Source organism: Hyperolius riggenbachi, chromosome 1 (assembly GCF_040937935.1).
Source record: "Hyperolius riggenbachi isolate aHypRig1 chromosome 1, aHypRig1.pri, whole genome shotgun sequence".
NCBI lineage: Eukaryota > Metazoa > Chordata > Amphibia > Anura > Hyperoliidae > Hyperolius > Hyperolius riggenbachi.
Window position 1 is genome coordinate 156,320,034 of NC_090646.1, and position 22,745 is coordinate 156,342,778.

The following is a 22,745-nucleotide window of genomic DNA, read 5'->3' on the forward strand; positions in this document are numbered from 1 at the left end:
CTACCATGATTAGATACTAATTAGTTCTGGAATTCTGGATTATACCATAATATTTGAGTTCATTTATTTTTCACCTGGTTGAAAAATGGAGAGGCTGCCATCTGTGTGCCCAAATACAACTTTTCCTTTTTTCTGTGGATGCCATCGAAATAGACAAATGTCTGAAAGGAAGCTGTGAGCCTCCTTGTGGACAGCAACACCATTGTCTGGTCCTGAGATTGTCCAGATATAAAGGGGACCTCTGTGTGATACAAAGGCCACAGCATCCCCAGCATTCCAGCACCAACTCAAGGAGGCCGGCATTCCTAGACAAAGCAAAGAGAGAGAAAGGGAAAAAAAGTCAAAACATTTTCAGAAAACACATATAAGTCATAAGGGTAGAAAGATTAAGAAAGCAACTGCTCAGTCTGTTGTTTTAAGAAATAGCTACCATGTTATAGGAATAGTTGTTTTAAGGTGGCCACTAACGGTCCAATTTCTAGAGAAAATTCATTAATTAATTCATTAATTCTGTTCGGATTGGTTGTAAATTATCTCCGTTGATGGGCACAATCGATGACGAACGATTATAAAAATAGTTGTCCGATTGGATTTTCGTCAAACCAAAATTTGGATTTTCTTGTTGGTTGTGATAGATAGGAAGCAAAGATTGGTTCACTGATGGTGTTGTGAACGATTTTTCTTCCGATCAGAATTATCTGATCGCTCAAACGATTTTTCGCTAGAAACTGAATCGTTAGTGGCCACCTTTAGGCTCATCTGTGTTTTTATCTACTCTTTTGCTAAACGTTTTTTACAGCAAGAGAGTACATTTCTGGCTAAAAAGACAGTGAGGCATAACTGTTCTATCTAGCATAGCTTTAACCATTAGAGAAGTAAACAAGAATTTACCAGATTTGTTCTCCATAATTGTCCAATGAAATTCAGAGGGTTTGACAAAGAACTGCTTGGATTGATCTAAGGAGGCCGCAATGTAGCGATTATAAAAATTAGGTAAGCCCATTCCACCTTGAGATATTTTGTTTGTAACTATCTGTGAACTTAATCTGGGATGTTTATATGACTAAATGAATCTGTTAATAATTGACAGCAGTTTATTGAAAAATGACTTGTTAAAGAGACACTGAAGCGAAAAAAAAATATATGATATAATGAATTGGTTGTGTACTATGAATAATTACTAGAAGATTAGCAGCAAAGAAAATATTCTCATATTTTTATTTTCAGGTATATAGTGTGTTTTCTAACATTGCATCATTCTCTAATATGTGCAGATTACACAACACTCTGCATTCAAAATGATTCTTTCAGAGCAGTATGTGAACTAATGACCTCTCCTCTAGCAGATAAAAAGAAAACTATTCACTTACAGTTGAGATAATAAAAGTCAGAAGACAGCCCTCTCCAAGACTTTGAAAGTCGTAGAGATTAATGGCTTTTTTGCATAGAGATAATAACTGGAGTTTCTTAACTCTTCCTGTACTGGAAACAATTACACTGATGTATCTGATCTTAATGTTTTATTTCTTAGCTGTGCTACACATACAAATCATAATATCATATTTTTTTTTCGCTTCAGTGTCTCTTTAACTGGAATCATTGCTGTTGTGAAAATATACAGGATAACTTGAAGAACCATCATCTTTACTAGGGCTATTTTTCCAGACCATGAGATCATATACTGAGAGTAACCTTTACATAACATTTCAACCTGTTTTAGTAATGTTAAGTAATTCTCAGTGTATAATAAAGCACTAGGTGAGGTTAGATTGATGCCCAAATAGGTTACAGAATTCTGAGTCCATATATATGGGAAGTCCCTGCTGAGATCTGTTTTCAGTTGTGTATCAATATTATTACAGAGATTTTCGATTTGGAAAAATGAACCTTATAATATGAGATGTTTCCAAATTCTTTCAGGGTTTGATGGGTATATCTCAATGATTCCTTTATGTTAGTCATCATAATAATAACGTTGTCTGCATATAATGAAGTGACTTGGTGAATATCAGAACAGGGAATTCCTGTGATGGTTAAACTACATCAACCCTAATTTAAACGTACCTGGCTGATATAAGAAAGGCATTAAAAATATTCACCAACTTTTTAATTCAGACGGGATATTGCCCTTTGAGACTCTAAAAGACAGATATAAGCTACCAGACTCTGAGTATTCAAATTACTCCAGTATAGCTAATCTGGCTCTATCAAATCTTTTTCTAAGAGGTGAGGTTCATAAAGAAATTATCAATCTGTTTCTCATACAGTTTAAATCATTCAATGGAATGGCTTCAATATACCACTTCATCAGTAATGTTCCTATACATTCTAATTGGTTTATTAAATCTTGGGGAAAAGAATTATCAAGATCTTACTAAATTAATTAATGGTCGCAAGCTATCAGCAGGCCCGGCCCTAGACTTTTTGACGCCTGAGGCAAACTTTAAAGAAATAGTTCCCCCCCCCCCCCCCCCAAAGCCGTGGGTGAAAGGGGCCGCCGAGCTGGAGGGGATAGCGGGCAGGAAGGGGTATTGGGCCTTGCCTGGGTCCCCCGTCCTCCGCTCCCCTCCATCTTTAAAAAGTTAAGTTGCTGCAGCTATTGTAAGAGGCACGGGCAGGGATCACTCACCTTTTCCGCGTTCCAACGTGCGCTCCACTGACGTCACTTCCTGTAACGCCGTCCACTTACAATACAGTGGGCGGCGTAGCAGGAAGTGACGTCAGTGGAGCGCACGCTGGAACGCGGAAGAGGTGAGTGATCCCCGCCCGTGCCTCTTACAATAGCGGCGGCAACTTAACTTTTTAAAGCTAAAGGGGAGCGGAGGACGGGGGACCCAGGTGAGGGAGGGAGGGGTCCGACCCCCCTCCCCGCCGCTAGGCCCAATACCCCCTTCCTGCCCGCTATTCCCTCCAGTTCGGGCGGCCCCACACACCCATGGACGGGCGGGTGCCACCCCCCTAGAAGTGCCGCCTGAGGCAAAAGTTTCACCCCGCCTCATGGGCGGACCGGCCCTGGGCCTTTCAGTATATCGCTCAAGTTGTCACATTGTGTTAACCATGGAGAACTCTTTCAAAAGCTTTTGATGAAATTGTATCTCCCCCCAAGGAAACTCTCCCCAATATCTGCCTTTCATTCTGATAGATGCTGGAGGAATTGCTCCAAAGCAGGAACATTGTTACATGTGTGGTGGAGCTGTCCTTATATTAAAAGACTAGAAGACCCAAGCTCGTTTAAAAACGGGCTCTAGGTCTTTTTTTTTCTACCGCCGCCGCCACCAGTGCGCATGCGCGCACCCGCGGCACACGCACACAACCACCACACGCGCGCCCGTACCCGCCCATCTCACTCGTCCGCCCACCATGCTCACCCGCCTCGCTTCCTGGACGCAGTGACACAGGGAGTTTATTATAGAGGATTATAGGCACAATGTTTTCAGTTTATAAGAGGCTTACTGGGTATAAGAATTACTATGGACCCAGGCCTAGCTCTTTTGAATTTAGATCTGGACATTATACCTGCCCAATACAGATAACTGATTGCAAATATCTTACTGGCCACTAAGATTGCTATATCAAGGCATTGGAAATACCCAGTCTGCCCCACCTTACCTGAAATTATTCAAATAGTAAATGTGAACTTTAAGTATGAAATGATGTATGCTAACTCTACTGGCCAAACCGAAAACACTATAAAGAAATGGGGGGTTGGGAGTGTTGACACAAGAAATTATAAATGTACAGAGCACACTATTAACTTCTCTAAACAACAACCTGGAGGTCTGGGAAGAGTAGTGAAGGCAGTGGAGAGTGATACTGTACAATCACATATATATGACAAGTTGTTTGATTTTGGTTTGTTTTTGATACTATTCTACTTTTTTTTTCTTTATTCTTGTAGCACAGCAAGTGTCATGACCATGGTCATTGTTTCAAAGTTAGTATCAGCTATGCTCTGCTTTGTTGCCAAGGACTGATGTGTAGACTGATTGAGTGCTATGTTATTTTTATAAAAAGTGGCTATATTTGTAAAGATTTCGTCTTGTAACAGGCTGTCTTTCAATAAAAAGATTTAAAAACAATATAAGAAATAGCTACCCAGGCCTGAACACATTACAGTATAATCTCATTATAGTAAACTCAGAGGGACTGGGAAAAGTGTTTTACTATATCAGAAGTTTACTATATCAGATATTGTCCTAGAAATGGACCAGCATGCCCTGGTACATTGTCTGAAACAAAGGACCAACTCTGTCCTTCCATTGGAGGTACAGTACAAGCACTTGCACATTTGGTGTATTACAAGGTAAGGACACCTTAGAGCTGCAGAGCCAGGCTGGAGAAATCACTAGTACAGTATTCAGGGCTCCTTACAAATTGCAGTCGTCACTGAATAGAGGCAGCTACTCGCTTCCTGTGAGTGGCTCCGATACCTCAGTGGGCGGAACTTGCAGCATGTGTCCTGCAAAACGTTCTGCTTAAAATGCAGCCACTCATGATAAGTCACTCGCATCAGTAACGCTCCAATACCTCCACAGGCAGGACTTAGCATTCTTCTCTCTACTTTCATTAGTTTTGCAGCGAGTAAGCCTGCTCTGATCTGGACATGAGTTTCATATTAACATATAACACAAGCACTGCCCACCATTTACTATATCCAGAGGCAGTGTTACATAAAGGCCAAAAAACATGTTTACTATAACAGAGATTACTATACCAGGCATTGCTCCTATAGATTTATAATGGAGGTGTGCCAGGACCTGGAGAGGTAGTTTACTATACCTGAATGTTTACTATACCAGACTTCATTATAACAAGATTATACTGTATAGGATTTTTTACTGTATCTTCCTACTACAGAGTAAAATGATGCACATTAAACTTTTTGTCACATTTGAAATATAAGATATATAAGGCCCTTACACACTTCCCATGGTCGCACAAAAATGCCACATCCCGTCACAAAAATAAGAATAGTCCTGTGGAGCCATCACACTAAACATGGTGCTGTGTTGTGTCTGGTCCAATATAACAACGCACTAATAACTGTACATTGTACATGTTTCACCTGGAAGTGAGGCATACTTTCATCGGAAAGTATGCCTCACTGTATGATCACGCTACACCAATAATGTACAGAGTGACATTCTGTGACCAGTGGGGTTGAAAGTATTCCTCACTGTATTATCACACCATAGCGGTAACATGCAGTGCAACATTCTGTGACCCGTGCGGTTGAAAGTATTATTATTTATTATTTATGTATTGTATTTATAAAACGCCAACATATTACGCAGCGCCAGACATTAGCAGTAACATGCGGTGCGACATTCTGTGACCGATGCAGTTGAAAGTTTGCCTCACTGTATTATCACACCACAGCTGTAACGCGCAGTGAGACATTCTGTGACCGGTGCGGGTGAAAGTATGCCTCACTGTACTATCACACCACAGCGGTAATGTGCAGTGAGACATTCTGTGACCGGTGCAGTTGAAAGTATGCTTCACTGTATTATCACACCACAGCTGTAACGCGCAGTGCGACATTCTGTGACCGGTGCGGGTGAAAGTATGCCTCACTGTACTATCACACCACAGCGGTAATGTGCGGTGAGACATTCTGTGACCGGTACAGTTGAAAATATGCCTCATTGTATTATCACACTACAGCGGTAATGTGCAGTGAGACATTCTGTGACCAGTGCAGTTGAAAGTATGCCTCACTGTATGATCACGCCACAGCTGTAACGTGCAGTGCGACATTCTGTGACCGGAGCGGGTTAAAGTATGCCTCACTGTATTATCACACCACAGCGGTAATGTGCAGTGCAACATTCTGTGACCGGTGCGGGTGAAAGTATGCCTCACTGTATGATCACACTATAGAGATAACATGCGGTGCGACATTCTGTGACCGGTGCAATTGAAAGTATGCCTCACTGTATGATCACGCCACAGCAGTAACATGCAGTGCGACATTGTGACTGAGCAGTTGAAAGTATGCCTCACTGTATGATCACGCCACAGTAGTAACATGCAGTGCGACATTCTGTGACTGGGCAGTTGAAAGTATGCCTCACTGTATTATCACGCCACAGCGGTAACGTGCAGTGCGACATTCTGTGACCGGTGGAGTTGAAAGTGTGCCTCACTGTATGAGCACACCACAGCGATAATGTGCAGTGAGACATTCTGTGACTGCTGCAGTTGAACATATGCCTCCCTGTATGATCATGCCATAGCGGTAATGTGCAGTGAGACATTCTGTGACTGGTGGGGTTGAAAGTATGCCTCACTGTATGATCACACCACAGCGGTAGCGTGCGATGAGACATTCTGTGACCAGTGGAGTAGAAAATATGCCCCACTGTATGATCAAGCCACAGCTGTAACGTGCAGTGCGACATTCTGTGACCAGTGCGGGTGAAAGTATGCCTCACTGTATGATCACATTATAGAGATAACATGCGGTGCAACATTCTGTGACCGGTGCAGTTGAAAGTATGCCTCACTGTATGATCACACCACAGCGGTAACGTGCAGTGCAACATTCTGTGACCGATGCAGTTGAAAGTTTGCCTCACTGTATGATCACTCCACAGTGGTAACATGCAGTGTGACATTCTGTGACCGGTGTAGTTGAAAGTATGCCTCACCGTATGATCACTCCACAGCGGTAACATGCAGTGCAACATTCGGTGACCGGTACAGTTGAAAGTATGCCTAACTGTATGATCACACCACAGCGGTAACGTGTAGTGTGACATTCTGTGACCCGTGAAGTTGAAAGTATGCCTCACTGTATGATCACTCCACAGCGGTAACATGCAGTGCAACATTCTGTGACCGGTGCAGTTGAAAGTATGCCTCACTGTATGATCACACCACAGCGGTAGCGTGCAGTGTGACATTCTGTGACCCGTGAAGTTGAAAGTATGCCTTACTGTATGATCACGCCACAGTGGTAACATGGGGTGTGACATTCTCTAACCAGTGCGCAGTGTAGTTGCAGAAGGATCGCACCACATTGGACATTTGAAGTGTGGAATTGGCCTGACAGTTTTTGAGGCTTACTAGACTTTAAAACATTGCCTTTTTGTGTGTGTAGTGGACTTAAAGGAACCTATAAGCCAACATCTACAAACACTGCAGAAAACAGTCCTGCCTTTTAAAAACCAAAAGTTATTAAATGTGATCACTTCAACTGGTCTGGAAAACAGCACCCATAATTCATCACTCCAGGGCAATGAACATACCATTATTTTATGCCTATGTGAAGAAGGCATGGATATGAAACCAATTCTACATTTATTGATGAAAAAAGTAATGCCTTCACTTTGTATCTACATATTATAGAGATTGATGGCACATATTATTCCATACTGCCAACCTTGCATGAATGATTTAACGTGCTTAAATGTACCTGAAATGGGGACCCTTTAAAGGAATACTGTAGGGAAGGGAGGGGGGGGGGGTGTTGGGGGAAAATGAGTTGCACTTACCCGGGGCTTCTAATGGTCCCCCACAGACATCCTGTGCCCGTGCAGCCACTCTCCGATGCTCCGGCCCCGCCTCCGGTTCACTTCTGGAATTTCAGACTTTAAAGTCTGAAAACCACTGCGCCTGCGTTGCTGTCTGTAATTCCAGAAGTGAACCGGAGGCGGGGCCGGAGCATCGGTGAGTGGCTGCACGGGCACAGGATGTCTGCGGGGGACCATTAGAAGCCCCAGGTAAGTTCAACTCGTTTTTCCCCAACTCCCTTACAGTATTCCTTTAAAAATGTATACATACTTGGGGCTTCCTCCAGCCCCCTCCAGCCTGACCGCTCCCTTGTCTTCCTCAGTCACCTTCTCCTTCACCCAGTAACTGGTCCAGCAAAATCCTCCAGTCGCGGCCAGACGACGCATGCACAGTCCGACCTGTCTCGCGCTTGTCCCCAGGAGCATTCTGCGCAGTAGTACTGCGCAGGCTCAGTATGCTCCCGGCAAGGCGAACGCGTACTGGAGGACTTTCTGGGGCCAATAGCAATTGAACAGAGAGGCCGAAGAGGACGGCGTGGGAGCAATCAGGCTGTAGGGGGTTGGCAGAAGCCCCCAGGTATGTATACATTTTTACTAATTCCCCCATCTCAGGTTCCCTTTAGCTGCCCCACACAGACAGTAACACAGTCTGTCAAAACTGGGAGGTTCACAGCAGCTGCCAATCACTCTGCAGGAGTGGAAAATAAGCAACACATCCTGCTATATGTAAATGGTTAGTCATGCTGGAAGAGGAAAAACCTGGCCCATCTACACTAAAAAATAGCCAGCACAGACTAAGAACCAGAGACCATGTGCCACAGACCCAGAGCCAGCATGCAGACCATTTGCCACAGACCCAGAGCCAGCATGCAGATCATATGCCACAGACCCAGAGTCAGCATGCAGACCATGTGCCACAGACCCAAAGCCAGCATGCAGATCATGTGCCACAGACCCAGAGCCAGCATGCAAATCATGTGCCACAGACCCAGAGCCAGCATGCAGATCATGTGCCACAGACCCAGAGTGCAGACCGTTTGCTATAGACCCAGAGCCAGCATGCAGACCATGTGCCACAGACCCAGAGCCAGCATGCAGACCATGTGCCACAGACCCAGAGCCAGCATGCAGACCATGTGCCACAGACCCAGAGCCAGCATGCAGACCATGTGCCACAGACCCAGAGCCAGCATGCAAATCATGTGCCACAGACCCAGAGTGCAGACCGTTTGCTATAGACCCAGAGCCAGCATGCAGACCATGTGCCACAGACCCAGAGCCAGCATGCAGACCATGTGCCACAGACCCAGAGCCAGCATGCAGACCATGTGCCACAGACCCAGAGCCAGCATGCAGGTCATGTGCCACAGACCCAGAGCCAGCATGCAGGTCATGTGCCACAGACCCAGAGTGCAGACCATTTGCTATAGACCCAGAGCCAGCATGCAGACCATGTGCCACAGACCCAGAGCCAGCATGCAGACCATGTGCCACAGACCCAGAGCCAGCATGCAGATCATGTGCCACAGACCCAGAGCCAGCATGCAGATCATGTGCCACAGACCCAGAGCCAGCATGCAGGTCATGTGCCACAGACCCAGAGTGCAGACCATGTGCCACAGACCCAGAGCCAGGATGCAGATTATGTGCCACAGACCCAGAGGCAGCATGCAGATCATGAACTCTGACAAAAGTGAGACCAAATTAATCATATGGCTGTTTCAGATGTGAGATTCAGACACTATTGAAGCCAGAAAGATCAGTAGGATGGCCAGGAAAGTGGCATGGCTTAAAAGGAAGTGAATATGGTTGAATCCATATCCCGCTCACTGCAACAACACTTAAATTAGCCAGTGGCGTAGCAATAGAGGGTGCAGAGGTTGCGAATGCATCGGGGCCCTCACCTGCAGTATTAGCATTCTATTGGTACTCTGTCTGTAATTATTACTCCTATAGATGCTTTCAATAGTAGTAATCATTAACAAACTGCTCCCCATCCCCTTCTTGCAAGTCTGACACTGTGGTTGTCCTTGGCAGGTTTTGGTGCGCTGTATCAATTGTTATGTACAGAGTGCTTGGGTGGGAGGGGGGGCAATGTAAAACTTGCACCGGGGCCCATAGTTCCTTAGCTATGCCACTGGAATTAGCTATATGGCATGTGTTCCGCTTCTACTTTAATTATACAGCATGACAACTAAGTGTTATAAAGACTAAACAAACAGCTATGCAGTAAATTAATATTCTGTCAAGCGGCAACTGTGCATCTTCACCTTACCTTTTGTGCTGTCAAGTCTAGCGACCACTTTCTGTTCAGCTACATTCCAGATGATCACTAAGTTGTCTGCACTAGCGCTGGCAAACATATCAGCATTGTGAGGACACCAAGAAATGGCTGTGATTGTCTTTTTGTGCTCTGACATGATTGCACGCAGCTTAAATTCATTGTATCTGTGATCCAGCTGCAAGCAAATAAGAAAGGCTTCTTTAACTTGTTTTTTGTTCTATTTTTTAATCTGCCACAATATTAAACAGTATTGATATTTGTACAGAACATATGTTCAGAACCTATAAAATGGATAGGAACCTTTCACAGGTCTTACTACCAAGGGAAATCCATGCCTGAGATCCTTGCAGATCATTAGAGATCACGAGTAGTCGTACAAAACTGGCCTAGACTCAGTCTTCTCCCCAGAATTGTTTTCCAGCCGGGTGGCATGAAATAGTAGCTGGGTGAGGCAAGATGAGAGAATGCAGTGCCTGTGCTTCTGTGAGCAACTCTGCTTACAGCATAGGAGGAGGTGAGCCGATGGCAGCCGGGTGCTCACCAAAACTAGCCGGGTGGAGCACCTGGCAAAAAGAGCCTGGGGAGAACACTGTAGACTGATTGAAAAGTTTACATATGCAGGCCCGTTTCTGACCTATTTGGTGCAAATACACACACACACACACACACACACACACACACACACACACACACACACACACACACACACACACACACACACCACACACACACACACACATCACACACATCACACATACACACACACATCACACACACACATCACACAAACACACACAAACACATACACACACACACACACAAAGGCAGACATTGGGGACTGTAGGACAGAAAAAAAATATGGACAATGGTGGGACCTAAGAAATAAAGATCTGGAGCTGGGTAGGGGGTGAAGAACAGGTGAGTGGAGTGGAAATGAGCAAACTGGAGGTGTTAGGGTGCATACTCACATCAGACCATAGTCTTTGGAAAATGAAAGATCACAGACCAATTTTACCCCCTTCCATGTAGTATGAAAGCCATACCTACACAGTCATCTACACCTTCATCTGCAGATCAGATCCACCAGGATGGATCTTCAGATCTGCAGATGATTGTCTGTTAAACAAGGTGTGTATGAGGATCTGCAGATATCATAGACTATGAATGCATTTTGCAGAAACGGATCTTTTGCAGGAACAGATCTTTTGCAGATACTGATCTTTTGAGTGTGTACAGCATCTGTGTGTGCAGCATCTTGCAAAGATTTCTGTCTGATGGGGAGTTCAGCCCAATAGAAAAGACTGTGTAGGTGTGGCTCTCATACTACATGGAAGGGGGTAAAATTGGTCTGTGATCTTTCATTTTCCAAAGACTATAGTCTGATGTGTGTATGCACCTTTAGAGATAAAGGGGTAGAAGAGAATGGGGATGGTAAAAACAAGGGGAAAAGGAAGTAAGCACTGGTAAAACAGCACAGGAGATTTGGGCGCAGCCCCCGCCACCATAGGCCATAGGCTGGGGGGTGGATAGTATACTGGTTAAGGGTTCTGCCTCTGACACAGGAGACCAGGGTTTGAATCTCGGCTTTGCCTGTTCAGTAAGCCAGCACCTATTCAGTAGGAGACCTTAGGCAAGTCTCCCTAACACTGCTACTGCCTATAGAGCACGTCCTAGTGGCTGCAGCTCTGGCGCTTTGAGTTCGCCAGGAGAAAAGCGCAATATAAATGTTATTTGTCTTGTCGAATAGGAACTGGGGCTTTAGCAGAGCACAGTGAGTAACTTCGGCACTGTCAGAAGATGGAGCTTAACTTACTTTTAAAACACTGTAATTTGGCCACCAGCGATAGTGGGAAACTGAATCACATCATTCCCTACCATCCACCTGGACCTGGAGGGGGTATAGTAATTAACCCCGCTGGGACTTGTGCAGGAGCAGAGTAAGCCGTATACCGGCTGTATCCTGCATCCAAGTCTCCTGGTTGTTGATTCATAGGTACATAAAGGCAGCATGTTAGGGCAGACGAAGAGCTGACATATCTCGACAGGGAAAGACTTAAAAAGGGAGGTGGTAGGATAGTCACAAGGTGCATACCCTATAGTGGAGGTAAAAACAGTGTCCTAGGAGGAGTAGATGAGGTGGGATGGAGGGTGGAATGGTAGATGAGGATCAGGAAAGGTAATATGGGGTGGGAAGATCGATACGTGCTGAACAGGGGAGTAGTAGATAGCACTCCTAGGGATGATCGTAAAGTAAATTTTGCATTCGCGCAACACAAATGACAAATTCACAAAATATTGGGAACCGATGCAAAATGTTTTTCTGCTTGGTAGCTAAAGAGCCGACAGCAGGCGCCTGTCTAACCGGCCCTTAAAGAGTATCTGAAAAAACACTAAATATAAGGAATGGCCATACCGAGGGGTTCTTCTGTGTCTTCTCAGTTTAGCCAGCCTCTCCTCCATCTTTATGCCTTAGATGTTTGACTGAAGATTGGTTGGATTAGCCACATGCTTGTTTTAGGTGTGTGATTCAGACCCTACTGCAGTCAAAGAGATCAGCCGGACTGCCAGGTAACTCGTATTGTTTAAAAGGATATAAATATGGCAGCCACCACATCCCTCTCAGTTCATAATTCCCTTAAGTTTAACTGGATTTGCTGTATGCTTGTTTCAATTGTGTGATTTAGACACTACGGATGCGTCAAAGATCAGCAGGATAGCCAGGCAACTGGTATTGTATAAAAATAATACTGTTGTTTTTGGACTTTAATACTCCTTTTTCTCCCCCAAAAGTGTGGAAAAAGTCACTGCGTCTTATAGTCCAAATGCAGGGAGTTCCTGACTTGTGAACGCCTGCCAATACAAACCTCCAACCCACCGCAATGTCGGGGACTCCCTGTACTGTGTCCATGCAGAAGAGGACACAGGGGGACAAACGGAGGACACAGGGGTACACAAAGGGGCATTGAGGAGGATACAAAGGGGCATAAAGACGGACACATGGGGGACTCAGGAGGACACAAGGGAGGCAGAGGAGGACACAGAAAGACACAAGAGGTACAAGGGGGCATGAGGTAAAACGGGGGGGGGGGGGGGGGGTCATAATAAACAAAATGCCCCTTCACCATGGATGCACCAGGTTTAGTATAGATTTTTTCCCCACGGTTTTTGTCATCTAAACCTGGGGGGTGTTTTATAATCAGGAGCATCTTATAGTCTGAAAAATACGGTAAATATTGCAGCCTCCATATCCCTCTCACTTTAGTTGTCCTTTGTAACCGTGTGGAGGAAAGAATATGGAGGCCTGCCATATTTAGTTTCTTTTACACAATGCCTGCTGAATTTTCCACAGGTATTCATGCCTCCTTAGTGTCTAAATCACATACCTGAAATCATACTCAGAGCATATAATCTACAAACATATTCTGAGCCAGAGGCTAAAAGGGGATCAGTAGGACAGCCAAACAACTGTCATTGTTTAAAAATAATTAAAAATGGCACCCTCCATATCCCACTCACTACAGTCACTTCAACATGAGAGAAAGTACCGTTTTGTAACTTGTGGATGGCTGCGATGTCTGAAAATAACAGCTTTTAATAGAGACCCCTGAGTTATGTACCTTGCTGGTTAGAGATTCCCTTTTACACCAAGAAAAAAAGTCATTTAACAGAAAAAATGGTAAATTAAGGAATAAGCATCAATGCAGTTCCAGCAGCAACAGCTAGCGAAAATGTAAGTAATACAATTATTATTATAATTACTGTATTATAACCAGCTGCTGCCCTAAAAACATCACAACAGTAGCTGCTCCCACCTGCCTCCCTGCTTAACAATGGCACATGGCTCAGATGCTGTGGCTGGGAAAAGGTCTCCTGCTTAGCTTTTATATCAAGTAGTTGTCCATCAACTAAACCTGAAGGCTGCAGACGGATACTGCTCCAAAATCAACAGCTTGATCTCGGGGAGAGTGCTTTACTTGATGGCCATTCATGTGAGTGTGCATAATTTACAGTTATACATTAGTTATAAGACACTGAGGAATCCAAGTGACTAACCCAGAGTTTTTCTTTATTTGGCTAAGTCCTGCAGTTAAAGCTGTGCAGCATGATATAATCCCAGTACGTCTGCACTGTGCTCATGGCAAAGGAAGACGGAAACAGGAAATTTGGGCACCCGTCGAATTATGGGTAATGAAGGGAAATTTGGGCACACGCGACGCCCAACAAATATTAGGCGAAAACATGGCGACAAATAGTTGGCGCTTGTATTTTTTGCTTTTTTTCACATATTGGTGGCAGCAGGGGGGTGGGCAGTTAAGGTTAGGCATGGGGGGGTGGTGATTAAGGTTAGCCGTGAAGGTGGAGTTAAGGTCAGCCGTGAGACGGTGGTTAAGATCAGCCGTGGGGGCGGGTGATTAAAGTTAGCCGTGGGGTGGGTTAAGGTTAGTAGTGGGGGGTGGTTGAGGTTAAGCATCGGTAGTGGGTAGGGATGATTACAGATATGCAAATTGTTCCGAGTTGATGCAAATTTATGCAACTTTTTATGCAAATGCATGCAGTTTGAAAATGGACCAATCAATTTAAACCCAGGTTTAAATTGATTGGTCAATTTTCAAGTCGCATCTATTTGCATAAAAATGTGCATAATTTTAGAACAATTTGCATCTCACTGATCATCCCTAGTAGTGGGAGGGTTCAGTGAGAGAATAGGGTTATGATTAGGCATAGTAAAATATCTGCCCTTTTTTATGTATGCAAGGTTAGAGCTAATTACATTTGGACTGACCAAATCATATGTCATATATCTATCAGTTGTTGCAGAGATGCATTGGGATGGTGGAAGGGGGCTTGACCAAGTCTTGGTCCTAGCACAAATGCACTTTCACACGTGCTTCTGAACCAAACGGTGTGTGCTTGTTCAAGATAAAAAACGCATATGTCTGTGGCTGCTAAACGATACTTTTCTACAAAAAATGTGGACCTTTCTATAAAAAAAAGCTGTTTTTCCCCCCCTCACGATTAGAAAATTCAATTAGGGGGGGCACTTAAAGCCGCACTTGTGATTGCACTATTGTGCATACATTTCCGATTCATACAATGGCCTCCATTCTTTAAGCAGTTTAGACTAGTCTACAGATGGTTTTTAGTCTACTGATGGTTTGGTCAGTTGCATCAAAGGGGAATTCACTATTACCAAATGTTTTAGACCTGTTTTTAGACCTGGTCTAAACCATTCGGTAATTAGGTTGGTAAAGCAGGGGAAATGATCAAAAGATGCAATTCACAAACTAGTAGCTATGACTGACATCCTTCTCCTCTGATGAGCTCTCCTCTGCATACAATTAAACTCCTGCATAATTCATTCAAAAGGTTCCATTCTCACGTCTAAAATACCTCACAGAATTAATTTACCTACAGAAATCAGCTGGTCTAATCTCTGCCAGAAAAAGTGGGCGTGGTTACTCCTTGTTTGCCTTTGTGAATTGTGTAATTACTGAATGTTAGACATGGTCTAAAACCTTACACCAAACCATGAGTAGACTAAAAAACATCTGTCGACTAGTCTAAACTGCTTAGTGTGAATTGAGGCCAATGTGTAGTTATTTGTAACAAAAAAAAAGTGCTGCTAAACAATACTTTTTCTATACAAAATGTAAACTTACGTGCAGTGAAAAGCAGACGGCTTCTTTTCTACGAACAGAAAATAGGCTGTCAGTTCTAATCTGCTTTCCCATTGTGAAAAAAAGATCCACGAAAAGGGCAAGTGTGAACCCTAACCAACAGCTGGGGTATTTTTTACCTCTCTGTTTAAGGCTGGGAGGACACTTGTTTGAATCGTGTGCATTTTCCCGCATGGCGCAAAACAAGCATGAATTTGCATATAATAAAATTCTATGGGCCACAATCGTAGCTCTTTGCGATTTGCAATGTAGAATTTTAAAATCGAACAAAGGGTAGCTTCTTTACGCATGCTGTATGCGAATCAGATGCAATTCACATACAATGCTTTCCTGTGTGGGAAAAAAACGCATGCATTTTTTACAAAAATAAATAATAATAATAATTATACTCAAGTCAGATTATGTAAAAAAACACAAAATGCAAACGTATGGAAAACGCATGCAAAACACGCATAAAAACACAAAGGCATATGGCAGAAAACTCATGGTTTTCCTCACAGACAAGTGTGCTCCCAGCCTAATTAATACTTATGCAATAAAAATATTTTAATTGAAATCTGCTATCCAATTAAAGCCCAGTTTGTCCTGAAAATTATATATCATTTGGTGAGAGAGGCTACCATGTTATTTAGTGGGAGATTGATGACTCTTCAAAATGAAAATATCCTTTTGCTCACGCATGGTTACAAAGCATCTGCTAATTAAGTAAGTGATGTCGATATTTCCAAACCAACTATGGCAATGCTAATAATAATACAGAAAACAATAAGATACAACATTGTTGAATGACAAAGTACATCACCTACAGTAACCAGTAATAAAGAGAGAGATAAAGAGCATACCTGGTAAACATAAATAGCTAAAGTGGCACAATAGGCAAATCTGTCTCCACTAGCAGCGCAGACGTCTTTGTTCCATGGTTGGCATCCAGCAGCTAAAAGACCTACTTGCTTTACTTGAGACATCTTGGCCTGCAATAACAAACATGCCATCATATTTCATCAAAGAGGAACTGTAGTGAAAATTACAAAATTAATAAAAGTGCATATTTTTTTTACAACATTCATTTAGGGCTGGTGCACACCGAGCGGCTTTTTCCGCGTTTTCAGATCCGCTTGCGGCTGCGGATCTGCTTGGTCAATGTATCTCAATGGGGTGGTGCACACCAGAGCGGCAGGCGTTTTGCAGAAACGAAAAATGCCTGGGTGAGGCATTTTTTGGATTTCGGATGCGTTTCTGCCCCAATGTTAAGTATAGGAAAAACGCAAACCGCTCTGAAAAACGCCTGTTCAGAGCGGTTTTGCAGGCATTTTTGTTACAGAAGCTGTTCAGTAACAGCTTTACTGTAACAATATATGAAATCTACTATACTGAAAACCGCAGCAGCAATCCGCAAAACGCTAGCAAAACGCCTCATAAAAATAAAAAAAAGCGTTTAAAAATCTGCTAGCATTTTGCGGATCTGCTAGCGGGTTTTGGTGTGCACCAGCCCTAATAGATTATTTAATCAGTGTTTGCCAATTGTAAAAACTTTCCTCTCCCTGATTTACATTCTGAAATGTATCACTGGTGGTGACATCCTTAGTCCTGCCAGGTGTTCTGTTCTATACAGAATGTTCGTAACTGAGAGTTCTGTGCACAGAGGGAGATATTGCTTGCTAGACAGTTGTAAAAAGCCATTATTTCCCACAATGCAACAAAGTTCACAGCCAGCATACTCTCAGGACCATGGTCGTGACATCACACTTGTAAGGAGTGTTTCAGCAGAATATCAGCCATACAGGACCCCCTCGATAAACATTTCTCGAGGAAAAGGAGATATTGGCTACTGACTGGAGTGAAGTTCAATCCTTGGTTGAAGTTCCTCTTTACATTAAAAATAGATGCAAAATTCAAAAATAATAATAAACTGAATATTAAGGGGTCAGTAAAAGTCCAGGAAAATAAAACGCTGTGCCCCACTGGGGAGACATTCTGTTTCTGACCTCTCTGTGACTTTAACCCCGAGACTGCCAGACTCCAAATGAGTCAGTAGGGATTGTCATAAAAGTGCAAATAAATTTGAGATGATTGAGATTATTATTACTCAGAGTTATGCTAATTATTATGCACATCTAAAATGTAAATGGATCAAATCTTACAGTGGAGACATTTGACTGGTCCATTTTTAAACTGCATAGATTTGCAGTAACATAATTCTGCACTTAAAATGATTTGCCTATCATAAGCTGAGAAGAAAGTTGGCACTGACCCAAAACTTTGAACTTAATGGGCCTGATTCACAAAGCGGTGCTAACAGTTAGCACGCTGGTGAAAAGCCCTTTATCATGCCTAAACTCAGTTTAGGCATGATAAGTTTAGGTGTGATAAGTTTAGGTGTGATAAGTTTAGGCATGAAAAGTTTAGGTGTGATAAGTTTAGGCGTGATAAGTTTAAGCGCCAACTGGGTTAGCACCGCAGTGCACAGCTGATCAAAAGTTTTGCGCTAGCAAAGTCTGGTGCACTTTGCATAAAGTATAATGGCGCTGCTTTGCGTGCGGGACTTTGCAAGCGATCTAAACTTATCTAAACTTATCATGCCTAAACTTATCACACCTATACTTATCATGCCTAAACTTATCACGCCTAAACTGGCTTTTCACCAGCGTGGTGCAATGGTTATCATGCCTAAAGTCTCTAACTGGGTTAGCACCGCTTTGTGAATCGAGCCCAATGGGCTTGATTCACAAAGCGGTGCTAACAGTTATCACACCTAAACTTATCACGCCTAAACTTATCACGCCTATAAAGGGCTTTTCACCAGCGTGCTAAGTTTAGATGTGATAAGTTTAGGCGTGAAAAGTTTAGGCGTGATAACTATAGCACCAACTGGGTTAGCACCGCAGTGCACAGCTGATCAAAAGTTTTGCACTAGCAAAGTCTGGTGCACTTCGCATAGAGTTTAATGGCGCAGCTTTGCGTGCAGGACTTTGTGCGCGATCTATCACGCCTAAACTTATCAAGCCTAAACTGGCTTTTCACCAGCGTGGTTCAATGGTTATCACGCCTAAAGTCTTTTAGGCGTGCTAACTGAGTTAGCACCACTCTGTGAATCGAGCCCAATGCCTTTAGACATCTGTGGCACAGGAACATGGGGAAACAAAAATGCCTGTAGATGTCCAGGGCAGACGGAAGCAGTTTTGTACAAAACTGTCTTTAGATGTCTTTGGCCTATGGATGTGAAAACACAGAAAAGCCGATAGACATCTTCAGAAGTCTAAGGGTTAATATGAACCCAGGTGGTCTAGGAACAGTAAATGAGGGATGGCAATAAATATTTGTTGTTGTCTCTGTTCTTGTGGGAAAAATGTATTACCTTTATGCTTGGACAAAATTTGAAAGAAATACCCAGATGGGAACACAAACAACAATATAAAATATCCTTTTAATCCCTTTCCAAACGATCAAAAACAATTACATTCTATGTGAAGTTGGCTTTTAAAGTAAAATTAACATAAAAACATATGTTTGAATCTGAATTGCAGAATTGTGGTGCCCTTTACCATTTTAGACACAAGCCTGCCAGCTCTCCGTGGGCTGCACCCCTCTCTGGTTTTGTGCTGACTGATCACTGTATAGTTCCCTGTGGAAGGAGTGTGCAGAACAGAGCAGGTTTAACCACAGTGATGATGGGCTATTGAAGCTTCTCTCTTTAACTTAGCCCTAAAGGTTCTGAAACTTCCGAGGAAATCACTAATGGAGTTAACTTTAAGGGAGAGTTAAAAATTGTATGATTTCGGCAAGATTTAGCTCTAACAAAGAATGGTGTAGTCTGACATTCTTTTTCCCATCAAGATAGGTTTTAACCTGTGCTGCTGAGATAGTGCTGATCACACTACCTACACTATGGTGGTCATTAGGCATGATGGAGGCATACTCACAGGAAACCATGGGGCCAGATTTATTAACCTCCCTGGCGGGGTAAGCCGTGCAGGAGGTTTTCTCAGGCCCTGCTGGGCCGATTTGCTTACTTTTTTTTTGCTGCACGCAGCTAGCACTTTGCTAGCTGCGTCAGCACACCGATCGCCGCCGCCCCGCGCTCGGTCGCCGCTATCCGTCGCACCGCGACGCCCCCCCCCCCAGACCCCGTGCGCTGCCTGGCCAATCAGTGGCAGGCAGCGCTGAGGGGTGGATTGGGACTCCCAATGACGTCACGACGTCGCTGACGTCATCCCGCCCCGTCGCCATAGCGACGGGGGAAGCCCTCCAGGAAATCCCGTTCTTTGAACGGGATTTCCTGATCGAAGCGAGCGGCTATCATGTAGCAAGCCCTGGGCTCGCTACATGATTTAAAAAAAACAAAAACAAAAAAAAAATTGCTGCGCTGCCTCCTGGCGGAATTTATTAGACCACCAGGAGTGTTAAAGCATTACTGACAGTTTGTTCTCCTTAAACAGTTCTAATCAGCAGGGGGAACAGTTCTGCATGATAATAAGAACATTCTTAATCTGATTTAATAGCGGCATTTAGGAGTGCATTTCTAGAACTACACACCAGTTAAGAAAAGAGCAAATCGATTCCTAAACTGTTGCAGATTAAGAAGTGCTTAATAGCACTTCTACAGATTGTGCAGTGCAGGCTAGATATGATTTGTGAAGTGCTCCTCCCCAGTGCTGAATCCTGGGAAGCTGTTCTGTGCTTAACCCTTTCAGTGCTGGGCATTGATGCAATACAGCAGGTGTATTGGTTACCTCAGCAGCAGCAGTCTGTGAAGTAATGACCTCTCCTCTAGCAGAGAAAAAGTAAACAGTTCACTTACAGTTGAGATAATAAAAGTCAGATAACAGCCCTCTCCATGACTAAGACTTAGTTGGAGAGTTAATGGCTTGTTTGCATAGAGATAACAACTGGAGTTTCTTAACTCTTCCTGTACTGGAAACAATTAGACTGATGTATCTGATCTTAATGTTTTATTTCTAAGCTGTACTACACATACAAATCATAATATCATAATTTTTTTTTTCGCTTCAGTGTCTCTTTAAAGGGGAACTGAAGAGAGAAGTATATGGAGGCTGTCATGTTTATTTCCTTTTAGACAATACCAGTTGCCTGGCAGCCCTGCTGATCCTCTGCCTCTAATACTATTAGCCATAGCCCCTGAACAAGCATGCAGCAGATCAGGTGTTTCAGTGGTTCAGACTTATAAGTCTGATCTGACAAGACTAGCTGCATGCTTGTTTCTGGTTTTAATCAGATACTATTGCAGAGAAATAGGCCAGCAGGGCTGCCAGGCAACTGGTATTGATGAAAAGGAAATAAACATGACAGCCTCCATATACCTCTCTCTTCAGTTCCCCTTTAATCTTTCATTTACAGCTGTTTACATGTATATATTTGGAGGTTCATTTGCACAGTTGTTTCTTTATTTTTTATCACCATTGTTGTTGGTATCTGGCTGGATAGTGTAATGGTTAAGGGCTCTGCCTCTGATGTAGGAGACCTGGGTTCAAATCCTGGCAGTTCCTATTCAGTAAGCCTGCACCTAATCAGTAAGGAGTTGTTTGGGCAAGGCTCCCTAACACTGCTACTGCCTCCTGAGTGCGCTCTAGTGGCAGGAGAAGAGCACTATACAAAAAAAGGAATTATTATCTTCTTGTGGAAATTGCACTGGCACTTTTTAAGTCCAAGTGCACATTTATTGCATAAGCACTTATTGATTGGTATCACAGGATTGTTTGTTTTCTGACATGTGTTATTCATTATTTATCATTGGAGTTTTACCACATGAATCCTGTGATTTCGGCGATCTTGGCTTGCAATTATACAACCTACTTGCACTTTCGTGACTGTGATGTGAGTGTTCAATTGAGTCTAGGTATCTCATTACTTATTGTACATATTTATTGGTTCAAGGCCTAGTTCTTACTACAAATCACAAGCGCTTTTGCGAGCGATTTTTTGTGTTTTTTGTGCGATTTGCATTTTTTTTGCAAGCAATTTTGTATGCGTTTTTGTGATTTGCAATTGCGATTTGAATTGCGATTTGCAATTTTCTGTGTGCAGACAAACAGGTATTGTACTCTTTGACCCATAACTTAATATCTTTTGAAGCAAATTTGCAAGTGCTGTCCAAAGTGATTTTAAAGCGATTTGCATTTTTCCTATACCTTGCATTGAAGCCCAATTGTTTTCCTTATTCACTAATTACATGGTCTTGCCTGGTGCTGTTTAGAGCTATCTCTTTTTGTTGGAATTTTTAAACAGACCAATTGTTCTAAGTCTTGGAGGCAGGTCAGGTGCAGGCCTCGAACTGTAATCAAAGTGCCTAAAAATAAAACGAGGTGTTGATTGCAACCAGTACGTTGCTTCCTAACCTGAGCTAGAAAAAATGACAAATGGAATCTAGCTAATGCCTGTGGGCGACAATGAGGTTTTCATGTCAGACACAGTCAACACATGGGCCCAGTCCTGTTCCTTAAAGAGAATCTGTATTGTTAAGATCGCACAAAAGTAAACATACCAGTGCGTTAGGGGACATCTCCTATTACCCTCTGTCACAATTTCGCCGCTCCATTAAAAGTGGTTAAAAACAGTTTTAAAAAGTTTGTTTATAAACAAACAAAATGGCCACCAAAACAGGAAGTAGGTTGATGTACAGTATGTCCACACATAGAAAATACATCCATACACAAGCAGGCTGTATACAGCATTCCTTTTGAATCTCAAGAGATCATTGTGTGTTTCTTTCCCCCTGCAGCTATCTTCCACTGAAGTGTCAGGCTGTTTCTTCCTGCAGAGTGCAGACAGCTCTGCCTGTATGTAATTCCTCAGTATGTGAAAGCCCAGCGAGCTCAGAGGACGATTTATCCAGCTTGTAAAAGATAAGAGAGAAGAGAGAAGCTGCTCTAATCCTAAATAACACACAGGCAGTGTGCATAGAGGGGCCTGGAGGGGGGGAGTTCATAGCAGAACCACAACACTGAAGAACTTGGCAGCCTTCCAGACACAGGCCGACAACTCTGACAGGGGAAAGATACATTGATTTATTACAGAGACTGTGATAGCAGAAAGTGCTGCAGTAAGCCAGAACACATTAGAATAGCTTTTGGAACTTGTAGGATGATAAAAAACAGGATGCAATTTTTGTTACGGAGCCTCTTTAAGGTATGTTTTAATGCATTTGTTCTTACAAAGAGATGTCTAGTCTCTTGTGCAGACTAAGATGCACTGGGGGGATATGGTTCTGCATGATACAGAGAAAAAGGCCTTTTTCAATTCAGTTTTCTC

General features: G+C 43.2%; 1 protein-coding gene across 5 annotated transcripts in view; it reads right to left on the minus strand.

Moving 5' to 3' along the window:
- The window catches only part of WDR17 (WD repeat domain 17), a 168,256-nt gene that overhangs the window by 104,365 nt on the left and 41,146 nt on the right, over positions 1 to 22,745 (minus strand). For all 5 annotated transcript variants that reach the window (XM_068278776.1, XM_068278774.1, XM_068278775.1 and 2 more), the window contains exons 2-4: positions 16,322 to 16,450; positions 9,793 to 9,976; positions 75 to 305 (exon numbers count right to left, since the gene is read on the minus strand). In XM_068278776.1, the coding sequence (XP_068134877.1) occupies positions 75 to 305; positions 9,793 to 9,976; positions 16,322 to 16,444 (538 nt within the window). In that variant the 5' untranslated portion in view covers positions 16,445 to 16,450. The remainder of the gene's footprint in view (positions 1 to 74; positions 306 to 9,792; positions 9,977 to 16,321; positions 16,451 to 22,745) is intronic.